Genomic DNA, 24414 nt, shown 5'->3' on the forward strand with positions numbered 1-24414 from the left:
ACCCTTCCTATTTTCCTTCCTTCGTCCGCTTTCTCCGTTTGTTGTTTAACTCGAAATGCTGGAATTATCCTTACTTATTTTTACCCTTTCTTTACCCTCATCTTTTCTCCACCTTCTCTCTCTCTCCGTTTATACATTTATTTATTTATATATATATATATATATATATATATATATATATATATATATATATATATATATATATATATATATATATATATATATATATATATATATATATATATATATATATATATATATATATATATATATATATATATATATATATATATATATATATTCAAGATACTGTAGTTTCCCTTGATTTTTTTTTTTTTACGTTCTTATCTCCTTGCACTCTTTCATTCCCTTCCCTCATTCCTTACCTCTTTCTCTACTCCTTTCTCTTCTCCAGCTTCTCTCTCCGTTTATTTTTTTTATTTATTTATTTATTTATTTTTATTTATTTTTTTTTTATATCAGGGTGCTGTAGTTTCCCTTGAATTTGCTCTTTTCATTGCCGTCTCCACTCTCACTTCCTTCCCTCACCCCTTACCTTATCCAAGAACTGAAGCCAAACTCTGCTCGGTAAACACAAACACGGACCAAGTTGTTCGCTGTTTGTAATCCCGAGGACACTTCCCCGCGTGAGTTTGGGTTGGAATGGCCCTCAAGTGTCAGTGGAGAAAAGGAATATACTCCCAGATGTCTCAAATCCTTTTTTGATTATTTCCTTTAAAGTATCGAACGATATTCCCTTCCTTGAAAGTTTAAATCAAGTAAGACTGGATCAAACCCTTCTCCCTTCCCTAACAGTCGAGATCGAAGCTTTTTTTCTTCACTAAGAGTCTTGGATCAAACCTTCTTTTCTTTTTTCAAGTCCCGATGAACCCCACTCCTTGGCCAATGATCAAACCAAGAGGCTCGAATGCTTCTCCCTTCCCTAAGAGTTCAGATCGAAGCTTTTTCTTCCCGAGTCTAGATCGAACCCTCCTTTTTTAGTTTGAGATTTTGGATCAAACTTTTTTCGTTTCCTAAGAGTCTGAATTAAACCCTTCTGTATGAGGATCGAGGCTCCTCTTCTCCATTCCCTTAGAGTTTAAATCGAACTCACACCTCCCGTGCTCCTGTTATCTTTCTCATATTTCTTCAGGTCTCAAATTGTAATCGTTGGTCAGTCTTTCCCGCCGCCTTCGGATGACATATGGACACTAAATTATAAGAAAGGAGCCCTCACACCCCCGCCAGCACAAGATGGAGAGGCTGGCGAGGAGTTTTGGTGTAAATTACGGGCTTAATCCACGCGATCTGCGGCTTTCTGTTCTCTTCTCAGCACTTACACAACACTGTTTTCGTTTGTGTGTGTGTGTGTGTGTGTGTGTGTGTGTGTGTGTGTGTGTGTGTGTGTGTGTGTGTGTGTGTGTGTGTGTGTAAGTGCTTTTGTTCCTTTCCCTGTACACTTAATAACTAATGTTATCCTTTTCTTCGTGTTTTATTTTGTGCACTACACGTTTTCTTTTTTATTTATTTAGTTTAACTTATTTAGTATTTCGCATTTTCGTTATTTCTGTCATTTGTCACTGCCGTCATTATTTTCTACTTTTGCGTTCCCTGCAGCAGCGAATGGGACGAAAAGTCAACGAAATTGCTTGTCTGACACTGTTGTTTTGTGTCCCCAGATGCTATTTACTGATGCTGCGTCCGAGGGTGTAATATCTAGGGTGATGTTGACCCAAGCGCCTTCCCTCCCCGCGGCACTCTCGCCTCCTGTTGACTTAGCTCCCCGCATCCAGATTTCTTAATGGGGAACTCTGTTGATACATAATGTCTGTTGTGAAACGCTTTGCTCTCCCACCACGACTATTTTCAAAGGCTACAGAGATTATTAGCCGGTTTCTCAAGAGTGTTTTTTCATGTTAATAATGTAGAAATCGTGTTGATATGTCACCAGAACCATAAAAAGAACCTTAAAAACCAGTGTCACTTCAACTAGGACCTTTTGAATATAGTGGAGATGCGACGCAGAAGTGTTTCAGAATATGGATCGATGTCAGTGATTTTGCGTCTTTTGCACACTAAAGCGATATATGACCCTGATGTTGTAGCGTGTTAATTATTCAGTTTTTGTGTCAGGATGGACTAGATTAGGAATGGTAAATGAAGAAAAGCTATTCCAGTTGATGTATGCGTGTAAGTTCTGTAATTTGGTACGTATCCCTACATTGAAACTATGGAAGGGTATTCATCTGTCTTGATTTCGAGCACCCGAAGATTTAGAACAGCCATCAGTATTCTGCTCCTGATCATCTAGTTATTTATTCATTTATTTGTTATGATTTTTTTTTTCTTTTTCGATGGAGTTTTTGCTCTTTTTTTTTTCTCCATTACCAAAAAAATAAATAAATAAAATAAAATAACGCGAAAGATTCAAAATGATGCTAACCTCAATTTTCTGTTCATAATCTCATTCCGCTTGACGTTTTTCTTACTCCTTTATTTCAGCATGTTTTTTTTTTTTTTTTTTTTTTTTTTTTTTGGTGGAAGGGGATGGTACACAGCAAAACTGAGCTCGCGAAGAGGATTCAGAATGGTATTAAAGTCAGGGTTCTGTTCATAATCTTCTTTCGCTTCATTCTTTTCTATATATTTTTAAGGCATTTCGGGTATTAAGTATTGTTGTTGCTTGGCTGTATTAATGGTTGGTTAGAAACAGGTATAAAAGCCGCAATTTTAGAGTAAGGTGGTTGTTTTATTTTCCTCCTTTCATATTTACGTATAAATCAGTATACATTTTTCTTTCATCTTTATTAGGAATAGCCGTGTTTTTCGTCATCTTTCACTTAACTATATTATGGCTATTTGCGAAAAAGGACTGTTTCATATTCACCGTTCATATTTGCTGATAATTTTCACATTTGATTCCGAAATTAGCTCGGGTTTCATTAGCGGGCAATTACCACCACTCATCGGTTACCCTCTCGCGTCAGACCCACTCGGGGATTCGGGAATTTTGAAAGCTGAGGCTGAGAGGGCACGGAGTCACGAGGGATGAGGCGACACGAGCAATGGGACTCCCTTTCTGGACCGACACGATACAGCAATATTCCTCGGCGGTGTTTTCATGTTGGACTTTTGAATGATCTGATCAGCGCGCCTATTTCAGTGTATTAATCTGTGTAGAGATGAGGAAATTGTTAGAATACAGTAGGGAGGAATATGTAACAATAGATTCATCGCCTGGTGAGGTGAATATGATTGTTTGTTTTGAGAGAGAGAGAGAGAGAGAGAGAGAGAGAGAGAGAGAGAGAGAGAGAGAGAGAGAGACTCAAAAGAATATTCCATATGTACAATGTTTAACCTTAATCAGATAAATTTTTTTGAGATTATTTTTTTTCACTTTTTTTTTAAATAAAATGTGATCATTTCATGTGACCTGAATGACAGGTATATATTTTGTATGATTCTTACATGTGTACACTTTTGTTTAGTATCAAGACTACATTTTTGCAGGTTATTGGGGTAATATAAAACAAATACAAGAATAAGATGGACGTGACATCTTTTAATTATCCCGCGCTATGACTACTTATCGGCCCTACTGTGATCTAATCAACTGTTATTTTTCTCTCATTGATATTATAGAAGATAAAAATATCTTTGTTTCTATTTAATGTTGCATTATTAAAGAAAAGTAGATAGGAGGGCACGGTAATGAAAAATACGGTAACTAGTGTGCGCCTGCGCGGCCTCTGAAAACTCGGTGGCTGCCAGCTGGCTCAGATCAGCTGTTGTGGAGGCGCTTGTGTGTATGTTTCCTTTTACTGATAAGCGGTAAGTAAATGCACGTTCCTTAGCATGGATGTTGTGTATAATGGAAATAACCGTAGCCTACTGATTTCCAGACTCAGACTAGTAATCTCTTCTTAGGCCAGGCCAACTATAGTTTGTCATAATCCTATTTGGCCTGTAGTAGTTGGGACCATAATGTTTTGGCCTTGATCCCCTGTGGCCACCAGTAGTTTGGACTGCGATCTTAGTTTAAGCATTAATATTTTTATCAGGCATCCTCTTCATCAGGTATTATCTAAAACATTAATTTTAGATAGGCTATAAGACCATTTTGCTTGGAGACCAAATTGACAAGATTATTGCATGCAATATAGCCAAGTTTAATCTAGTGAGGGAAGGTGAGATTTTTTATTTGGTTTTATTATAGTTTAAGCCATTACACACTACGTGGTAATAACCTACCTCATTTTGTTCTTCTCACTATTCACATCATTTCTAATGGTTACACTACTTGTCGGAAATTAATAATAACGCCACAATAGGCCTGGGAATGCACAGCGCTCTCAACTTTTTCTAAGTCCACAGGTAAACATAAATGGTGTATTGTTGCCTGAACTTCAGTTGTTAGGTTAGGTTAGGTTAGGGTTTTATAGTTTAAGCCATTACACACTACGTGGTAATAACCTACCTCATTTTGTTCTTCTCACTATTCACATCATTTCTAATGATTACACTACTTGTCGGAAATTAATAATAACGCCGTGGGCCGTGGGTAGAGATTGAGAACATTGGCTTAAACTATAAATTTACCTTTTATTTTCCTTGATAGTTTTTTTTTTTTTTATATACTTTCAGAAGCTTTGCACACTCCTGTGTAATGTTAGGTGCTCTTAAATTGTACTGTCTTTTTATATACCTGTTTTTTTTTTTTTTTTTTTTTTTTTTTTTTCCAATTTAGCCCATGATACTGTTCAGGCCATGATATCCTTATCCATGAGCTATTCAGCCAGGAGCAGTCCAGGTCATGGTCCTGTTTGGCCATAGTATGTGTGCCCATGACCCTGTTCACTCATCAGTTGTTTAGACTAAGAATTTCAGCTCGATTCAACAGCCAAACAGAATCATAACATCAGCAGAAAAACCTTCAAATAGAATCACTCACAATGTAAGAATAACTAGCATCATACACAAATGTGTGAGACTTTCTTTGTAAACATATTTTCTCACAGTGGAACCTTTACCACAATTATTTTTACTTTATTAAAACTTAATTGTTTAAAGCAAGGTTTCTCAACCATTTGCAAGCTGGGGCCCCCTCAAAGCTGGTTCAATGCAATTGGGGCCCCCTCCTACCTGCACCACCCACTCAACCCCCTCCCCAACTATGCCACCATAGACAGATAGATAATGCATGGCTAGGCTGTTATTGTATTGGCCCACACTATTACTATTGTTATTTTCTATTTTATTTTCTCTCTCCCCCATCCTGTGCTCATGCGCCCCCAACAGGAGCCCCACCAGTTGAGAACCATTGGTTTAAAGTAAAACTGTAAAAACCTAGATGACTTATCATAATCATTAGCTTACTTTTTTTTGTATTAGTTATATGTATTCTGGAACTTCAGGATGTAATATGTGGAGGAACATAATGTTTCAAATTTGACAAGTTTCTTTTTTTGCAGGTGATACAGTGGCTTGATTGATCACAGCCACATCCTTGTTGGCTGACCATACAGCACTGGAGTAGGTGCCTCCCTGCAGCATATCACCAGCAAGGCTCTTTCATCATTCAGAAAGGTACAGACATGGAACGTGAGTAATTTTAAGAATTTATGAAACTGTTGGAAAGAGATTCCACTCTCATCAGGACTTTGAATGTTATGAGGAAAGAAAAATCTGTGGCAATGGAAATACTGAAACTTGCATTGCAATATGTAGTTCCCTTAATTGCTTTACACCATGTAACTAGATATGCTGAGTGTGGAAGACAGATAAAAAACATAAGTAAGGTTTTGGAGATTAATAAGCATATGATTTTCCTTTTAGCCTCAAATTTCATTTGCATCATCACTAATATTTTACTCCCTTTACAGAAATCCCACATCGCTGTCAATAGAAGTGCATCCTGAATACTGTGTCTATGCATAGCTCTTAATCCACCGTATCTATCCTCCATTCATTCCTCCTACATAGCATTCAACTTTCTTTAGTAAAAAGAAGCTGTCTACTTCCTCTTTTTCATTATCTTTCCATTTCATCAAGAGTCAGTACATAACACTCCTTATGAAATAGTTGGCTGAAATTTACTTCATGATATTAACTTACTTATTTTCTTGCAGGTGCACAATTGACTTCACAATGTTCTGCAAATTTTTCTCACCCTCCTTTGGTGTGGCATCATCAGCACACAAGTATGTTGACATATTGAAGCTTCATCCTCCGTGAAGAACTGAACCAGGTATAGCATTAGTGTTATTTTTTGCAGTTGGTCAATGGTATATTTTATGCATTGCATTAATTAGTATATGTAAGGTTTTCAGGTAAAGATTTCTCTCTCATTCCAGTAACACTTCTTCATTTTTGTGCTCAGTTGGTGTAGGTGAACAACCTTGTGCTAGGAGCACATAGAGTCTTTGTAGGATAGTCCAGTAGCAAGGAGAACAGCAAGCATTTCATAAAATAGCTCCAGTATATTAACAATCCAAGGAGTACAGAGAGTGACTCACAGTGACTGAGTAGCAAGTGGGAGACATCAGCAAAGGGGCCCAGAAACAAAACAAAGACAAGAAGCGTGTTAGAATAAATACTTAAAATGATAAATGAGAATAGTAATAATGATAATCATAATTATAATAAGAAAATTAACTTATATTATGAACGTACCATCATAACCTCTGTCTAATCTTAACTTTTCCTCTACTCGTCTATAGCTTTTTTTAAGTATCAATCATTGGTTTGTGGTTATTAACCCGTTCATTACTGAGTGTGCAATCCCAACCCCCATCTCCCACACCAAATTTTTTTTCTCTCCCATTTTAATTTTTCTTCTTCCAATTTTATGAGTGTAGTCTATATTTATCATTAAGCTTCTATGTAGGCATTTATGTAATTTTTCCATATGTTCAGATAGATTTTTGGTCACAAGATGAATGTTATATGAAACCACGAGTGTAAAGAACTGGGATGCATGGCAGTGTTTTGGTGTCATTACTCATTTTTCTCATCACTCCTCATGTTCCTGTTATTCTCTAGCAGATATCCTACATGTGAGTCACTTATGATGCCATCTGACTGAGTTTCATTATCATCTGACCTATGTAACTCAATTTCAAGAATCAGTTCACACATAGACTAAGAACAACATGCTACGACACATGTCTGTCACACACTGCATCACCACCCATATTATCCTTGAAATTCAACTGATAAAGTGTTTGAAAGAACATGAGGTTAAAGTACAAGCTTTTTATTTGTTATCATTCACACTTACTCATATTTCTCAGTATTAAAGGAGTAAAATCAATATTTGCCAGTGAAAACCATTTATTAGATAAGATGATATTCACAAAGAGAACATGCCTTTGCATTATTGCTTATACATGCAGAGAAAGCTTTACCTGCTCATATGCTAATAGTTACTTCTGCCTTGTTTACTCTTGAATCCATATGTCCCCAGTTCCTCCTTTCATTACAATCTTATTTTGTTTAACATCCTTGTATATCCTTAATGGATTAGGCTGCTCATGGGGCTTTCTTACCTTTTTCTTCCGCATAGATGATCTCATTCCCAATGTTTATCCTCCTCACGTCTTCCACACATTCTCCAGATTTTCAGTCTTCCCATTGGTCTCGTTCCTACTACCTCCTACTCCTATGCTTTTGAGTATATAGCCCTCCTCCCTTCTCACATGTCCTTATAAGCTTGATCTCTGCTTTTTCAGCACATCACATTCTCCACTGCACATTACACCTTATCATCTCAGACCTTCCCACCTCACATACCCTATATATCTCAACATTTTGCAGTCATTTTATTTTATCATCCTCTCAAAGATCATCTCCTTAGCTGCCAGCCACATCTCAGTACTGCTCAGGATAATAGAGCATTACCTCCCTCACTAAGTAACTGGCAGGATTGAGGCACAAACTTGCAACCTTGCAGCCACAAGCCAACCACTCTTCCACTGAGCCATGAGGTCTCTTGTAATGTTAAAATCAATGCTAAAAATCTTTTATTACAAAATTTTTTTAAATCAAATCCAAAAAAATGTCTGATCCCAAGGTTTTTAGTTAAGAGACTGTAAACCTGTACTATCACCATCGTTTCACCCCTGTGTTACAAGACATGATCTCTCCTAGTTTCTACTATCTTTAAACTACCTCCATCAACTTACAGCATTGCTTTTCCTCCATCTGTTCCCAACATTCTGCTGCATATGCTGGACACCTGTAGTTTTCTCCTGCATGATTCATTTTTCTCAAGTCAGAGCATCTCTTGTGGCACCACTTCACACATCCCATGTAGAAGATGGAGTTAGCACCAACAATCTTTGCCAGACCCTTCTGTTTCCATCACCTTTGTCTTCATGTTAATCTTTAGACCCTTTCTCTTCATCCCAGTCTTTCTACATTGGGTAGGCCATGTACATATATGAAATCCTCACTATGACCACTGGCTTCCAGGTATTGGCTGTTTGTACTGATTACTCTCCAGACAAGCCAGTTGCAAGACACTTCTCCCCACCAAGTTGGACTACTGCAAGCCATAATATATGGTAAGTTTACATACATTGAAAGTCATTCATAGTGGGGCACAGAAAGTGACGTCCACATGGCAACGCCTGCCTGGCCTAGTCAGAGGTGAGCAGCCATGCAGTGTATGTGTAATGTAATCAAGAAAACTATGCAGTATGACAACATGCAAAGCAAGAAGGACCACAAGCTGTTACTGTGTACCATAATACTTTGTTCCAAAAAAAAGAAAAAGGACAAAGTGGAGAAAAAGAAGTGCTCTAAAGACTGGCTCTCTATATGTTCCATTTTCACATTCCATAGGCATGGGTGTTGCCAATAAAGTTCAATTAGGTGAAGGATTGCATTTCTCGACCACTGATGATTGCCAGGCAGAGGGCTAGACGTGATGTTCTGGTGTATATGTAGTGTAAATCCCTGACAAGGTCATGGCTCCAAAGCTCCCTTTGTAACCTCACATCTCGCAGCGATGGACTGCACTCACCTACCATCACGGGCAGTTTACTCATTTGACTGTGGGCAAAGCCAGGCAAAGAACTTGCTTCTGCCTGTATTGCCCACTAGGACAGAGCCTAAAGCTGTGTCCACACTATCAAGCAGTGCCCTATGGGCAAACAGTGTAACCACATCACTTTGGGTAGTTGGTGATGTTAGAAGCATAAAAATCACGGGCACTGATCAGTGTTAAACCCTCCACTCTTGGACAGAGCCCATCAGGCTCTGCCTTCACTGGGCAATGTCTGCCTGTAGTCTCATATACCACTCCACACCACTTGAGAGGTGGTTCTGTGGGGCATTTCAGGTCAGTAAGTTAGGTTCTTTGGAAATAGTAGAGGGACAGGCTGAGATCATGATACACACAGAACACTTTAAATGTGAAGGAAATAAATACGAAAGAAACGAGTACCTAGGTCCAAGGAAACATTTAGTGCTTCACATCACCAACCAGACAAGGCAGTTTCAGATGTTTCTCTCAAGTGAACTTCTTGGGCAGCTGCTCATTCTTGTTTGCCTAGATGTCACCTCCGTGCCTGCCATTGAAATTGGCAGCTTGTGTGTGAGAACAGGATATGGTAACAGTGTTAGCCTGTCAGTCACTGCTCAATAGTGTGGACACAGCTTTAGAGATTACATGCCCTTAACCAGGAAATAGTTTTCAGATGCTAATATAGTAACTGTGCCTAAATGCACAAAAAAATTTAGAGTGGGCCTAACAGGGATCACAAGTTTTGCTAAACACTGAAAAATTGAGCATGGTTCAAGACATGCTGACCATCAAGAAGCCATTCCAAGAATTATTTGCCCCATAAAGATGTTCTTGGTGACTCTGAACTGTTTAAAAGATGTAGACTAGATTGAACTGTTGACAGATGTAGACTAGATTGTACTGGAGTGTAATTTGTGAGTTCTGGTGAGATGCCTTTGAGAGTCCTGGTGCCGAAAGTGAAATTGGTAAGAACACTACATTATTTAGCTAATGGGAAAATGCAGTGATCTTGGCCTATTCTGTGGCCTATTCTCTTGGCTTTCATTTGAGCTTTGCTTTCTGTAACTTGTCTTGCATATTACCCTGCTTAGCCTCTTGCTAGTACAGCAGTAGCACGCTGAGAGCAATTTGTGCTCGCAGATACTGTTATGTTCTGGAGAGCATCAGTGATAGATACCAGAACTGAAAACCACTTGGAGCTATTAGTCATTCACAGGCAGTCCCACTCCCCATAGGCACTGACATGACCCAGATACTGACACATTCATCTTTATTGCTTTATAATTGCCATGAACACTAAAAAACACATGCTTTTCAAGTTGAAGTTGAAGGTAGTGGCAGTGGCGAACGAGTCAGTGAAAGTGACACTGCTGGTGAGGAGGAGGAGGAGAAGAGTGATTACAATGATCTGTAACAAAAGTGCCTAAGTTCTTTCTGTTGCTAGTTATAAGGCAAAGGGAGAAAGAAAAAAAGCCCTGAAGGAAAAGATGGAGGAGGTCATGGACGCACAAACTCCAGAAGAAATCAGGTCCATGTATATGATAAAAATTAACAACCTGAGAAAAGAAGCCTCTGCTCTTGAGGGGAAAATGGAGCGCCATATCGACACCAACAAGAACTTATGGTCCATTGTAGTGAAGAGCCTCCCTGGGTCAAAGAAGAAGGTGCTCACTCGAGTATGAGAATTAAAAACTGAAAGTGGCCGCAAGATTCTCTCGTGCCTGATGCCCTTTTGTATCGGCAAAGTTAAAAACATGCCCCGACATCTCAGTCAAGTCCATGGTGTGGTGAGCGCCGTGGAACAAAGAAATTTAATGAAGGGATTCCTCAAAAGACCCATAGCACCATAAAGAGGAAATCCCTCTGCGATGCTCTGTGTGTGACAAGGTGTTGAGAAGGGTGGACTCGCACCTTGTCACCAAGCATGGGCTGAAGCGTGGTACTGCCCACTTCAGAGCTCAGTGCGGTAAGTACTAATGTTACTGCTAATTCTTTATTGATCGGTACCAATAAATACTTTGATACCTAATACCTACTCCTGTGTCTTTGTTTTGCAGTCCATACGTACTGAAGGAGACAAAGACAAGGAGGAAGAACCTGAGGCACAGGATCTATATTTAGCAAAGAAACTGTTGAAGAGTTTCCTTGAATGCTTCAAGGGATTTCTGGTAAACACATCATCCCTGAGCCCTACTTCTATTGACCTTAGCATCCCAATCATCACAGACCTTATTAAGCATTCATTCAAAGGTCAAGAGGACAGTTTTAAGGACAAGGCGCTTATAAACGTCTTCCTCAATCTTGGACATGAACAAAGCTTCCTCAAGAGGAGAGTGGGTGCCCTGTCTAGCAGCTACTGCTGTAAAATTATTTTTACATGCATCAGGGTGCTTAACTTTTAAAGCATCACCACTCAGATGAGCTACCTGGAGCTCAAGAAGCAGTTTGAGAAAAAAGAGAGTAGCATCATGGGAGAAAAAAAACGGAAACATGCTGTCCTTGTCCTCTGAGAAGATCAAAAAGATCTTAAAGTCTCCTGCTATAAAGACGGTCCTTCAAAATGCTGCCGACTCGCTTGAGAATGAGAGCTTAAGACCAATAACTACATCAAGCTTTATTAAGCTGAGGGACGCACTCGTAACAAGCCTTTTTGTTTCGCTCTCTAAGGAGAGCACAAGAGTTTAGAGTTCACTGTCCAAGAGTGGAATGACAGGTCTCAGACAGGAGATGAGACTTTCATAAAAATAAGAATACACAAGACTATGACCTATGGTGGCGCCGACATTGTGCTCATTTATGTCAAGGAGAGGGCACTTAAGGCCTATATGCAATATGCAAGGCCAATAATAAACATCTTGCCAGCTGGATTCCTGCCCCGTGTTCATCACCTCCAGTACATCCACAAGTCACAAGGAGTGCTGTGGAAAAATGAATATATCAAACATCACCTCCATTCTGAGGAAGCTCTCTCTGAAGGCGGGAGTAGTGTCCAGGAGGGTCAACACCAGGATGTTGAGATCTACAATCTCCTCTGCCTGGAAAATAAACAAAGTTCCTGCTTTCAGGCAGGAGCTTTCTCAACTGGCAGGCCACAGTTATGAGACCGCTAGGCTATACCATTTATGACACCAGAGAACAGGCACGCAATGTAGTGAGCAAGCTCAAGGAGTATAGGGAGTAAGTATCTGCCTATTTCCCTCCAATATATTGAGTACACGTCTGAATATTGAATACATGTCTCTGATCTTTATCAATGAAGTAACTCATTTCCCATTCCCATCAGAAGTGAAATTCCTATTAGCTTTCCCTCCCAAGAGATGGAGATGGCTGCTGATGAGGGACTGATGCCAGAAGCAACAGATGAACAGTAAATATTTAGCTTACCGTCATCTATGACCCTTGATCACTTTATATGCTGGATCTTAATAATTCTCTTCTCTTCCACAGGAAGGAAGGAAGGAAGGAAGAAGGAAAAAAAGAGGATGAGGGTGCTGCACCTGAAAGAGCTGCCGAAATCTACTCATCCGAGTAGACTTCGTGGCTCCTCTTCCACCCCCTGTAATAAGGTAAGAAACGTGGCTGCTTTTATTTATGCATGTCTCACACGTTTGCCCTGTATTTTTCCAACCTCTTGCTCTGTCTTTCATTAACATGACAGTAGTAGTGCAACAACAACCATCACCCACGAACAGTTTTGTATTCTCGGTAAGCTTACAGCCAGTGACTTACCCCTGACATTTCCTTCCTTGAGGAGAGCAAGGAAGAGGAGGGATACATTGCCTCCCTCAGTTTTACAATATGATACTCTCTGAGCAGAAAGCTCAGTCAGCCAAGAGAAGCCTAAAGACTTTCCGTTGGGAAGTGCTGCGGAACAAGCTGGCCCTGAAACATCCCTACTTTCAAGATCACACTCGAAAGAACAGATACGCAGCCAATTCAAGTATACAAGTCCCAGCTAAGAAAGTCAAAGTAAACTTAACCCATCCCATCAAGAACAGAGTTATAATAGAGCTACTGGCGAAGGTACTCCGAGATCAAAAACCTAACGAGTGTGAGAGGGAACCGCCAGGTCACTTGGAAGATCTTTATGTGAAAAACAAGGCAGGAGGTTTGGTCACACACCCCAATGGCTAAATCCTCCTTTAATGCCTATTAATTTCAATAACTTTTCTAGGCCTCACTCGACTTTCTTCTATGTGGCGAATGAACCAGTAACATGTGCAGTATGTATGCAGAATCTCATTGAAATCACTCAGATAATTACTAAGATAGAGTACATGAACCCCTAAGATAACTGCATTATATAGGCAAAATATCATTTAAAATCTTCCTCATAATACAGCATTGTATAGGCAAAATGTCATTGAAAATCATCTATTTTTCGCTCTCTTCTTCTTCTCCATCTTTTTCTTATACTTCTTCCTTAAGTAGCAAAATTAAAAAATTCAAGTGCATGTAATTCAAGACTCCACCCGATGGTGGGATAGGTGTCGGTCTTGATGATGCACCTTTTTTTCATTTTGGGAACAAAAGTGTCAGATTTCTGTTTCGGTCAAGTGGCACGAGACGATTTTTGTCAAAAACAAAATATGCTACCTAACATAGGGTAAAATTTTTGTCAATTCAAGACCAATGTTCCTGAGGGTAAAATTTTTGTCAATTCAAGACCATAAATGTTCCTGAAATGAAAATGCTACCTAAACGACAGCACCAATCAAGTCTTGTAGGCATTCAGTTCCAGTTCCGATACCTCAAACACTGTCCTGATAGAAACATGCTGTTCTGATACCTGAAAGACACTCCGGAGAAACACCAGTTCCGACACCTCAAACACTCTCCTGATAGAAACATGCTGTTCTGATACCTGACAGACTCCAGAGAAACACCAGTTCCGATACCTCAAAGACTCTCCGGAGAGAAACGCCAGTTCCGATACCTCACTCTCCAGAAAGAATACCAGTACTTCAAAGACTTTCTCTTGAGAAACACATACCATGACCTACATTGTAAAAATTTATAAAGAAATTTTTTTTAAGAAAATTCATTGAAGTGAGGAGTCCTTTGAACTCTTATACATTTGGAAGCTTATTACTAACAACACTGCAAGCCATAAGTCAAACACACTAAAATCACATGATAAAAATATCGATCTTTTGTCCTATAGGTGGGTGCAGCTTCAGCATTGAGAGCAAGGATCCATCTCCACACTGGTCTTCAGGAAGGGACCTTGAGTATTCCAAGCCTTCCTCACTGCATGGGCCAGGCCAGTGGTAGTGACACACCCAAGTACTCTGGGGGAGAGATGCAAACCCCAAAATATATAGTCTGCTTCATGTGTTTACATTAATAAATTTAGTCAGTTTATATATTCTTATAATCCTGAAATATGTAGGAGGGAAAAGGGAAGGAGGGAATTACTTGCAGTGGGGAGGACCAAAAAATTATAAAATCAATATTAAATGTGGAGGACCAAAAAATTATAAAATCAACATTAAACGGATAAAATATGAAATTTGCCATCTTACAACAGACATAAAGAGCAACAGTCCTGGCACAAGACAGCACAGCAGCAGCATGCCATCACACATCCTCAGTTACATCATCCATGATTTATGGTAGAATGTAGGTTACACCCACCTAGGCTACATTACCTTCACTGTCTTAAGGATAAAAAGGAAACTTGCTACATGCTCATTAATGAGAGACCCACACTGCAGACCAATTAAATGGTCTAAGAATCTTAGTACATGGAAGCCCAGTACAAAATACATGTCAAAAATTAAATACAGGACTTTTTTCAAGAAAAAATCAAACTAGTGAACAAAGAATATAAAGCAATGTGGGTTCATTTTTCTTAGTCATCAAAACCAGTAAGTATATAATCATTTGGAATAATAGCACCCAAAGTTATGATACAAGACTTGCTAAATGTATATAAATAATCTTATATATAAAGTGTACTGCTTTTGCTGTTGCCTTAGACATATCAAAAGCTTTTGATGTTTTTGCACAAAGTTTTGATTTCCAAACTACTTTCCTATGACTTTTATCCTTCTAACTTCATCTCAAGTTCCTTTCTGATCGTTCTATTGCTGCTGTGGTAGACAGTCACTGTTCTAAATCTATTAACAGTGGTGTTCCTCAGGGTTCTGTCCTGTCACCCACTCTATTATTCATCAATGATCTAAACCAAACTTCTCGTCCTATCCACCCCTACACTGATGATACCACCCAACACTTTTCCATGTCTTTTCATAGACATCCAACCATTCAGGAAGTAAACAGTTCATACATGGAAGCCACAGAATGCCTGACTTCTGAACATTTCTGATTGGGGCAGAGCAAACTTAGTATTGTTTAATACCTCAAAAACTCAATTCCTCCATCTATCAACAACAACAACCTTCCAGATAACTATCTTCTTCAGTGACATTCAACTGTCATCCTCTTCTACACTGAACATCCTCATTCTGTCCTCTACTTATAATATAAACTAGAAACATCTCATCTCGGCTAAAACTGATATGAAGTTAGGCATTCTGAATCGTCTCCACTATTTTCTCTCACCCAATGTTGCATTATCTTCTACTGCTATTTTCATGCTAATTGCTCTTCTGATCTTGCTAACTGCATGCCTCCCCTCTTTCCGTAGCCTCACTGAACAGAATATTTTTCTCATCCTTATTCTGTCCAACTTTCTAATGCAAGAGTTAAACCATTATTTTCAATCATTCATTCCTTTCTCTGGTAAATTCTGGAACTCCCTTCCTGCTTCTTATTTCCTCCTTCCTATGACTTGAACTTTCAAGACACGTTCTTTAATTTTTTATTCCACTTTTGACTCTTTGGGAACCAGCAACTCAGTGGGCCTTTATTATAATTTTGTTGTCCTTGGCTGGTGCCCTACCTACATGAAAAAATAATAAATAATAATAATAATAATAATAATAATATAATAATAACAATACTACTATATAAAAATATTTAGTGTACTTCAAACTAGCAAACATTGGGTGCCAAAGTATGATTTCTGAATGTTAATGGATTGATTTGATTGATCTTGGTTCTGGCTAATGATGAAGACAACTTACCAAAGATAACCCGATCTTACACTGACGTCATCTTGGCTGCAAAGTAGTCTTATTCCTTCCAGTCATCCACCTTGGGCCATCAAAACCTGTAAGCATCATTAATACAGTACATTCCTTTACATCATGTTCTCGTTGACAAGTACTACAAACACAAGCAAACACTACGGTTACACATTAACTCACGCCTGTTCTCACGCTTCCCTAATGGTAAGTTCCTGCATACCATGAATTATACCAGTAGTGATGCATACTGCGGATACCTGTACTGCGCACCCCAACAGCACCTCGTGATCCCTACTGTCGATCTAAACTAACCAGGTAATGTCCTAGGTACGTAACTATCAGCTCCACTGCAGTTTGATGCAGCCCAACACAAGTGATCTCAATTTACAACGCGGTCGTCAATCATAAATGACAGTTAACCACAGTGCGCAGCTTGATGCACTCCTAGTAATTACCATCGTTTACATCACTATCAACAATCATGAACGGGTTAACCATATAGTATCCTATCTCAACCAAACTCCTTAATAATCATTACTAAATCACTTTGTATTTATAGTTTATTTCGGTATAAAATATTTTGTAGGATATGTATTCTCACCAGGCACTCTCTGCACTCAATACAAAGCAAACATTACTAATAATCTCATGGGATACTGAAGTAGGTGGACTTACACGTGGCTGTCCCTGTACACGAAAATCCACTACCATGCCGCAGCAATAGCTTTAATATTATTCTAGCACAGTCAAGGGCCTCCATATCCCAACAACATGAACTGCTAATAAGTCTCACTTCAGTTACCTTTGATTCCGACACAGGAAACGCACCACGACGCTTAACGTTTGTCTAGGCTGCCTCCATTCCATCACAAGCGCTCGTCTATCACAACTGCACTGCGTGGCGAATGGTCTCCAAATGGCCGCCCCTCTGCCTTCCAGCCACACTTCACATTCGTTTGGAAATGTATGGTGACTATAATAACTCTGCAAGATGCAAAACAAACAAGTAAATAATGAAAAATATAATTAAGCATTCCGAAATGTTCAAATTTGCTCGGAATGACTTATTTATTATATAGATAAAACGGTTTCGTATATGGAAGACATTCGAACACGTTGAATCAGTTCGAGCAAATGAGCTCAATTGGTTCGAGACCGCTGAACAAGTCATGGCTGTTTCTGATGTTGCGCATAAAGGACAACTTTTTTTTTTATAAGAAACACTAATACAATGGCAGAATGAGTCTATCTTACAAAACCAAGATAAAATTAGTCACTAATAAGTTTAAACTACTTGATCTCTCGATGTCAGTGGCGTTATTCCCTGTATATTCTTTAAAATTTGCATTAGGCCATTATAAATATCCAACAACCCTACGGATAAGTCATAACAAAAATAAGAATAAATAAATGAAAGACGAAATAAAACAGTAACACTTCTCTGTCTTATGGTGTCTGATGCTATTTGTGCAATAAATTAATCAAATCAAATCAATTACCGAGTCCTTACCAAAGCTTCGAATTTACTGAGAAGAACGAGCACACCAAACAACCAAACGAGGAGTTATATAATTCAGTCCCTTATTATGATCACATCCTAGCAGCAAATACTCAACTGTCATTAACTTGAAGCTAAGAACCTTCATCAATACGAAGGGACATAATCCAACATGTACATACTTAACATTATTCAATCAATCTCGTGGTCTCTCGTTCCGACCACCCACACAGTCATCTGGTTTCGGCTCCCGACAATGACATTCAACTTCCATTACACTCTTAAGCTCCATATATTCATCAACACAAAGGACATCATCAAACATGCACACACTTACGTTACCTAATCCCTTGTTCCGACTACTCATACAAGCGGGATCCGGCTGCTCACCAAAAGCTATCGTTTACCTTGTGGGAAAAAAAAAAAAGTAGCAGAACAAACAAGTACGTAAAGTAAGAATTAAACGAATCACGGGGTGGACAAGGATAAACACCGGCCACCTGCCATGACGGGAACATTCGCAAGGACAGAACAGACGTCAGAATGATGGCGAGATAAGTCAACTACAGAAGGAGGAACTAGATGCGCATCCTTCTTGAGAGGGAAAAAAAAAATAAATAAAATACATTGAAGAAAATCTGCAATGTCCCTGGTGAAAATAAATATGCCACGTAAACAAAGATGACTACTTTCGAAATTTGCTTTTTTACAGTTTAAATCATGTTCGCATAACCCTTAAAACTATATGTATACTACAACATTCTATTGATAACTGACATTTCCCTCAAATAATAAAATTAAGAACATACAGGACGCATAGAAAGAAGAAAGATGAGATAAAACGAAGGAAGTAAAGGGAATCATCAAGACGAGGAAAAGAAGGGGGGAAAAAAACGGAAGATAGGGGGAATGGAATGGAGAAATAAGCGCGTTTAAAAAAGAGAGAGAGAGAGAGAGAGAGAGAGAGAGAGAGAGAGAGAGAGAGAGAGAGAGAGAGAGAGAGAGAGAGAGAGAGATGAAGGGTGGGATAAAAAAAAAAGTGATGATTTTAAAATTTCTAGTGTACCGCCGCAACAGAGTGGGATAAAGGAAAAGGAACGGAGAGAAGCAGAATGTAGAAAAGGAGAGAGGATAGGAATAAACAAAACAAAAAAAATTGGAAGAAAAATAAGATGGAAATAGGTGGAAACTGAGGGAGAAACAAGAGAGGAACGGATCCATGAATGGGTAAAGGAGAGAAGAGGAAAATTTGAACACAGGAAAAAAAATAAAAGGGAAAAGAATAGAACAAAGAGGAAAGTGACACAAATGAGAAAAGCACTGGGAAGAGGAACAACGGAGATGAAAAAAAAATGAGAGACGGAAGAAAACACTTACGTAACCTACCTAAACATAACTCATAAATAAAGTTACAAAACTAGACGAGGCTGCGCAGTTTAAACACCATTAAATTCACAAAGTACCATAATGAATGTTACTGCAATGCGTGAACTACTCTATTGAAGCCCTCAGAAACCCTCAGCATCCTTCGTGTTGCGCCAAGCCCCCGGAAAATTCCTCTGGGTGCACCATTTTGTGTGTTTGGGGGGGAGGGGGGTATGAAGGACAGGGGAAGAAGGGCACGTGAGGAGTAGTCTGTGTTTACTATTCAAAGGGAAGAATGTGCTGACGTGTTAAGTTGATACTTGGACTGTGGAATGAGCTGAATAAATGGTTGTGTAGGGGGGAGGGGGAAGGGGGGAGGGGGTAGGAGGGTGTCGTTCCCGGATAGCTTATATAATGATACACGTGTTCGAATCCATGCTTCGCTTCGCAATCGTGTGTGTATGTGTATGTGTGTGTGTGTGTAATGGATACAAGATTAGTACAGGAAACGGTGCATAATTCTATTAGTTTATAATGGAGAGTAATGAGCGAGCAGCAGGGGAACAGGGGGGTCAGGGAAGAGATAGCTATGAGCGGTTGTTACGATAAGCTATCACCCACGCAGGGATACAGGGAGCTACTGTCATCCTGGAAGCGATCAACCTCATTTCTTACGCACCAAGGACATAGATCCATATTCTCTAACGTTTAATTTCAAGTGCTTTTAACGGACTAATGAATTGGGTCCTTTTATAGTTGATTATGGCTTCGTGAGGAGTCTGTACTATTAAAAGAATAAACACTCGTGAGAATCTTATAAATAATCTATGTGGTTTTGAAATTAGTCCTGATGATAGACCAAAGCGCTTATATCCGTGATAGTCAACATTTCGTAATCCAACTACTGAACTACTAAACTACTAAGTAATCCAATACTTTCTATTGTATATTTCTGAAAAGGTATTAAACGATTTACTTAACGTTCTGTGCACTAAAATACTGACTACTCTAATACAATTCTTCCTAACCCATGTTGCTGAAGAGGTGTTAGCGATTTCCCAGTTGCGTCTCTTCGAGTAATTACATTCAAGACAGGTGGAGTAAGGTGCGAGGTAAAAAAAAAAAAAAAAAAAAAGGACAGTGACTGGTGAGTGTAAGTGTGCAGACCCAGAGGCACACAACTCGTTCCTGTTTGTGGTGACGGTAAATAATGAATGTGGGAGGGCAAAGTTTGAAGACCAAACACAATACTGTACTTCATCCATGCCTTCTCTGTGTGTGTGTGTGTGTGTGTGTGTGTGTAAAAATCATCACAGGGAAAATATAAAACAGAGTAACAAATATACATTAAGTTTCACGAGTACACTTTCGTATTACTTAACTTTGTATGCACTGTAGCCACACCAGAATGCCAGTCAGCATACACGGAAGGCATTACCACGCGAAACACCGCATGCCGACCGAGGGAAAACAGAAATGATTGTGACATTACTTGAAAATACATTATTATCACCATATCATTTTTTATCCAGCATGATAATCCAAAAGTTTGAAAGTAATGATCTTATGTACATTTATGTTTTCTGCACGATCATTCAACTCCAAAATGTAAGTGTTTTTGTGCGTTACTTAGGCCATATGGCGGTGCACATACAACAACGTTACTCAAGAATTTACTGATTACGGAAAATTTTCGAGTGGTATTAAGAGCAATTCTTGGTGCACTTTTGCGAGTAAGTGGCAACGTCGTGCGTGTAGAGTCATTCTCTCTTTTCTCTTCTTTTCTTTCTCCAGTTTAGGTCATTCTCCTCCTCTGTACACACACGCACACACACACTAATACAGCAAAACTGGACAAATACAGATATGGAAAGAGGACCAAACGCAGTGTACTTCACACACACACACACACACACACACACACACGCTCGGGTCACAACCGAGTAGGTTCGAATCCCGGGCGCGGCGAGGCAAATGAGCATTAATGTGTAGCCCCGGTTTACCTAGTAGCAAGTAGGTACGGGATGTAACCCGAGGGGTTGTGACCTCGCTGTCTCGGTGTGTGGTGTGTCAGTGGTCTCAGTCCTACCCAAAGATCGGTCACTATGAGCTCTGAGCTCTTTCCGTAGGGGAACGGCTGGCTGGGCGACCAGCAGACGACCGTAGGTGAATCATACACACACACACACACACACTCAAGACCTACATACAGGACGGAAGGAGTGTGATGGAAGGAGTGTGTTGGGATGAAGGGCGAAGAGGCGGGACACAACCGGATCCTATTGCAGTACCCAAGAGGAATGCCAAGTGCCTCCTTAGTCAGACTCGTCAGTGGAATACGTGACGAACATTCATACTGTCGAGTTGAGCATTAATTACATCACCTGAACGCCCGTTTTAAGCGTGAAGGAAGCCAACTATAAGGAATAAAGAAATGAGAAAAAAAAAGAAACGCTAACTAGCTGCTTCTTTACCCTTCCCCCTCTCCTGCAAGACGAGTAAACAAAAAGGAAAACTTAAACAGGAAAAGGAAAAAAATAATGCGGAGACGTGCAAATGCTTAACACTTATTTATATACTAGTAACTTCTTGTTAGCTGTGTTATGTACTTGTGGTAATAAATAAATCAGTCAGTAAGTACAAGTAAGCAAGCAAGCAAGGAAGCAAGAAAATATAACAAATAAATAAATAAAATTAAAATGGATAAAGGTGTTCCTTAGAAGTATAGTGTATTTTCAGATTTGTTTTGCCTTTGTGTCTTCAAGGATAATAGGAAGAGGGTACGTTTCTGACCACACCACGTACGAAACTTTTTCATACATTATTTCACAAGGACAGAGGCAAACATGGCAAGAAGTAAAAGCAAAATAAAAAAATAAAATAAAAAAGCTTGCCATTACCACTCAAAGAAAAAATAAAGAAACGAAGAAAAACAAAAATATACCGGAATTAAGGTCCAATAAAAAACTATGGTGACCTAATACTCGCGTCCTGGAGATGCAAAAAAAAAAAAAAATTGACTTGGGCGATGATGAAAGTGCAATAACAGGCCGTGGGTGATGAAGCGCGGAAAGATGAAAAAGAAAGACTACTGGACATTGCACGCGGGATGGAGAGTTAATGAGGTGAATATCCTACGATTTCACCCTGTCTATTTACTTTGACTAGGCCACACGTGTGACGCCACTACACACACACACACACGCGCACACACACACCGCGTAGTGTAGTGGTTCGTACGCTCGGCTCACAACCAAGAACGTCCGGGTTCGAGTCTCGGGCGCGGCGAGGCAAAGGTGAGCCTTTTAATGTGTAACCCCGGTTCACCTAGCAGTAAGTAGGTACGGGATGTAACCCAAGGGGTTGTGACCTCACTGTCCCGGTGTGTGGTGTGTCAGTGGTCTCAGCCCTACCCAAAGATCGGTCACTATGAGCTCTCAGCTCTTTCCGTAGGGGAACGGCTAGCTGGGTGACCAGTAGACGACCGTAAGTGAACCACACACACGAGGCACTTCCACACTGTTAGCAAACCTCCAAACTAACTTATTTTTAGTGTTTGGTTCCTAATTATTATTATATTATTATTATTATTATTATTATTATTATTATTATTATTATTATTATTGTTGTTATTAAGACATTCACACACGAGATGCTTCCACAAACATACAACGGAAGCTCATCTGTCTTGTGCAATGAACCGAAATAATTGTTACAGTGCATTCAGAACGTTAAGTCTTCGTCAGATCAATTAAAATGAAGGCGTGGCATGATGCCTACTTAAGATTCTTCTAAGAGTTGCAGCAGGCCTTGCTGAAGATGCAGAAAGCTGATGGTCATTTGGAAACTATTTCACTTTTTTTTTTTTTTTTTTTGCTTTTCCTTTGTGTCTTAAAAGAGAAGCTTTTCTCTGGTTAAGCGACAAGGGAAAGGTTGAGCGATTGATTTAAAGCTCCCTTAACGAGATCATAGCATCGTTAAAAAGGAAAAGGAGAAAGAGGCGTAAAGTAAAGGCGTTTTAGGAGTCTGAGGTAAGAAAGATGCCCAGGAAAACTAGCCTCTATTTTTCCCGGTGGCAAACATCACTTTCTTTGGCTCTCATGAATCCAAAGCCTGTATTTTCAAAGCCTTTGAGATCTTATAAGGGATAATTTCAAAGACCTTATAGATGATTAGTCGGGTTCTCATACGTGTTTTCTTCTTATAAATGGTGCAGGATTCTCGTTAAACTATCATTAATTGTGAAAACACGTGTGAGGATTCTAAGAACATCTACTAAAGACTGTTAGGAGTTGACGAGGCAAGACACTGCAACTTTGAGGGTGTAGTTCCAGGTGTATACTCGTAGTTCGCTATGAAGGGGAAATACTACTTATCATCACCTCATAAAATAGAAACTTATATTTACATTCTGTGGCGGGTGCCCGGTGAGTCGCGTCCTTGGGAAGAACGGAAACTCCAGCATCCGTCTTGAGAAGCGAAGGTGACCCCAAACAGTTCTGTAGTTCAAGGAAGAAGCTAGTCACTACCTGCTGCTTTCCCCAGTCCATTCCACACACCTCATTGATAAACGGAAACATCTCTGGGAAAGAAAGTAAAGCCTTGAATGTTCTGAGTCAAGAAAGAAAATACCTGCTTCCCTAATCCATTTTATGTGCCTTAGTGATAGATGGAAGGACCTGAAGGAAAGAAAAAAAAAACAAAGCCTGAATATTCTAGGTCAAGGAACAAAGCAGTTAAGTGTTTGTTTCCATTGTCCATTCCATTATGACTTACTAATAAACGGAAGAATCTCAGGAAAAGGAAACGAAGCCTCGAGTGTTGAAGTCACGAAAGAAACTAGTTACCACCAGTTTGCTTCCCTTGTCCGCCACATTTGTCTTCTTACTTAATGGAAGGGCTCGGCTTAATGGAAGGGCTCGGCAGAGAGAGAGAGAGAGAGAAAAAAAAAAGCCTTGAAAGTTCAGAGTCAACAAAAACTGAGGAATATCGACGCACCTCACGGAATTCACACGAGGTGGAGAACGCAGCTCACCAAGCCGCTAAATCTGTCACTGGTGGATGCAAGCTGAGCAAGCAATGTGAGCGTTGTGTCACACAGGAAGACCCAGAACAGGCTCACTGGCTAGCTGTTTACATGCACCAACTGTAAGGAAGCCTGAAAGCGAGAAATGGAACGAGAGTGAGAGAGTAAAGAAATGTGTAAGATTAGTGTATGTAAAGTAGTACTTGAAAATAAAGACGAATGTAAAGAATAAAAGGGAGGACTTGAAAGTGATACAAAGCGTGAAGTCAGAACAAGAACAATAATAAGAAGAGGAGGAGGAGGAGGAGGAGGAGGAGGAGGAGGAGGAGGAGGAGGAGGGGGAGGGGGAGGGGGAGGAAAATTCTAGGGAGGAGGCTAGGAAATTCCACTTTGGCGTAATGTC

General features: G+C 39.6%; 1 protein-coding gene and 1 long non-coding RNA gene across 25 annotated transcripts in view; one reads left to right on the top strand and one right to left on the bottom strand.

Annotated features, from left to right (window-relative positions):
- Positions 1 to 14388, top strand: part of LOC135089708 (uncharacterized) — a 227498-nt gene extending 213110 nt beyond the window's left edge. For 11 of the 24 annotated variants that reach the window (XR_010261592.1, XR_010261591.1, XR_010261590.1 and 8 more), the window contains 5 exons: positions 5472 to 5586; positions 6129 to 6247; positions 8473 to 8564; positions 12476 to 12594; positions 14193 to 14388. Coding sequence is in view for 4 of the 24 variants with exons in the window: in XM_063985653.1 (XP_063841723.1) it covers positions 5472 to 5488 (17 nt within the window). In the remaining 20 variants the exon portion in view is untranslated. Of the gene's footprint in view, positions 1 to 3697; positions 3832 to 5471; positions 5602 to 6128; positions 6248 to 8472; positions 8565 to 11085; positions 12206 to 12475; positions 12595 to 14192 lie in introns of those variants that run through there. The other 13 variants (XM_063985645.1, XM_063985654.1, XM_063985647.1 and 10 more) reach the window with 10 other exon arrangements.
- LOC135089710 (uncharacterized) lies at positions 13246 to 24090 on the bottom strand. Its single transcript, XR_010261595.1, has 5 exons — positions 23984 to 24090; positions 23394 to 23484; positions 16925 to 17106; positions 16120 to 16205; positions 13246 to 14319 (listed from the first exon to the last, which is right to left on the bottom strand). It is a non-coding gene; the product is annotated as an uncharacterized LOC135089710 (long non-coding RNA).
- Between the last annotated feature and the right edge of the window lie 324 nt (positions 24091 to 24414).

Source organism: Scylla paramamosain, chromosome 33 (genome assembly GCF_035594125.1).
Source record: "Scylla paramamosain isolate STU-SP2022 chromosome 33, ASM3559412v1, whole genome shotgun sequence".
Classification (NCBI taxonomy): domain Eukaryota; kingdom Metazoa; phylum Arthropoda; class Malacostraca; order Decapoda; family Portunidae; genus Scylla; species Scylla paramamosain.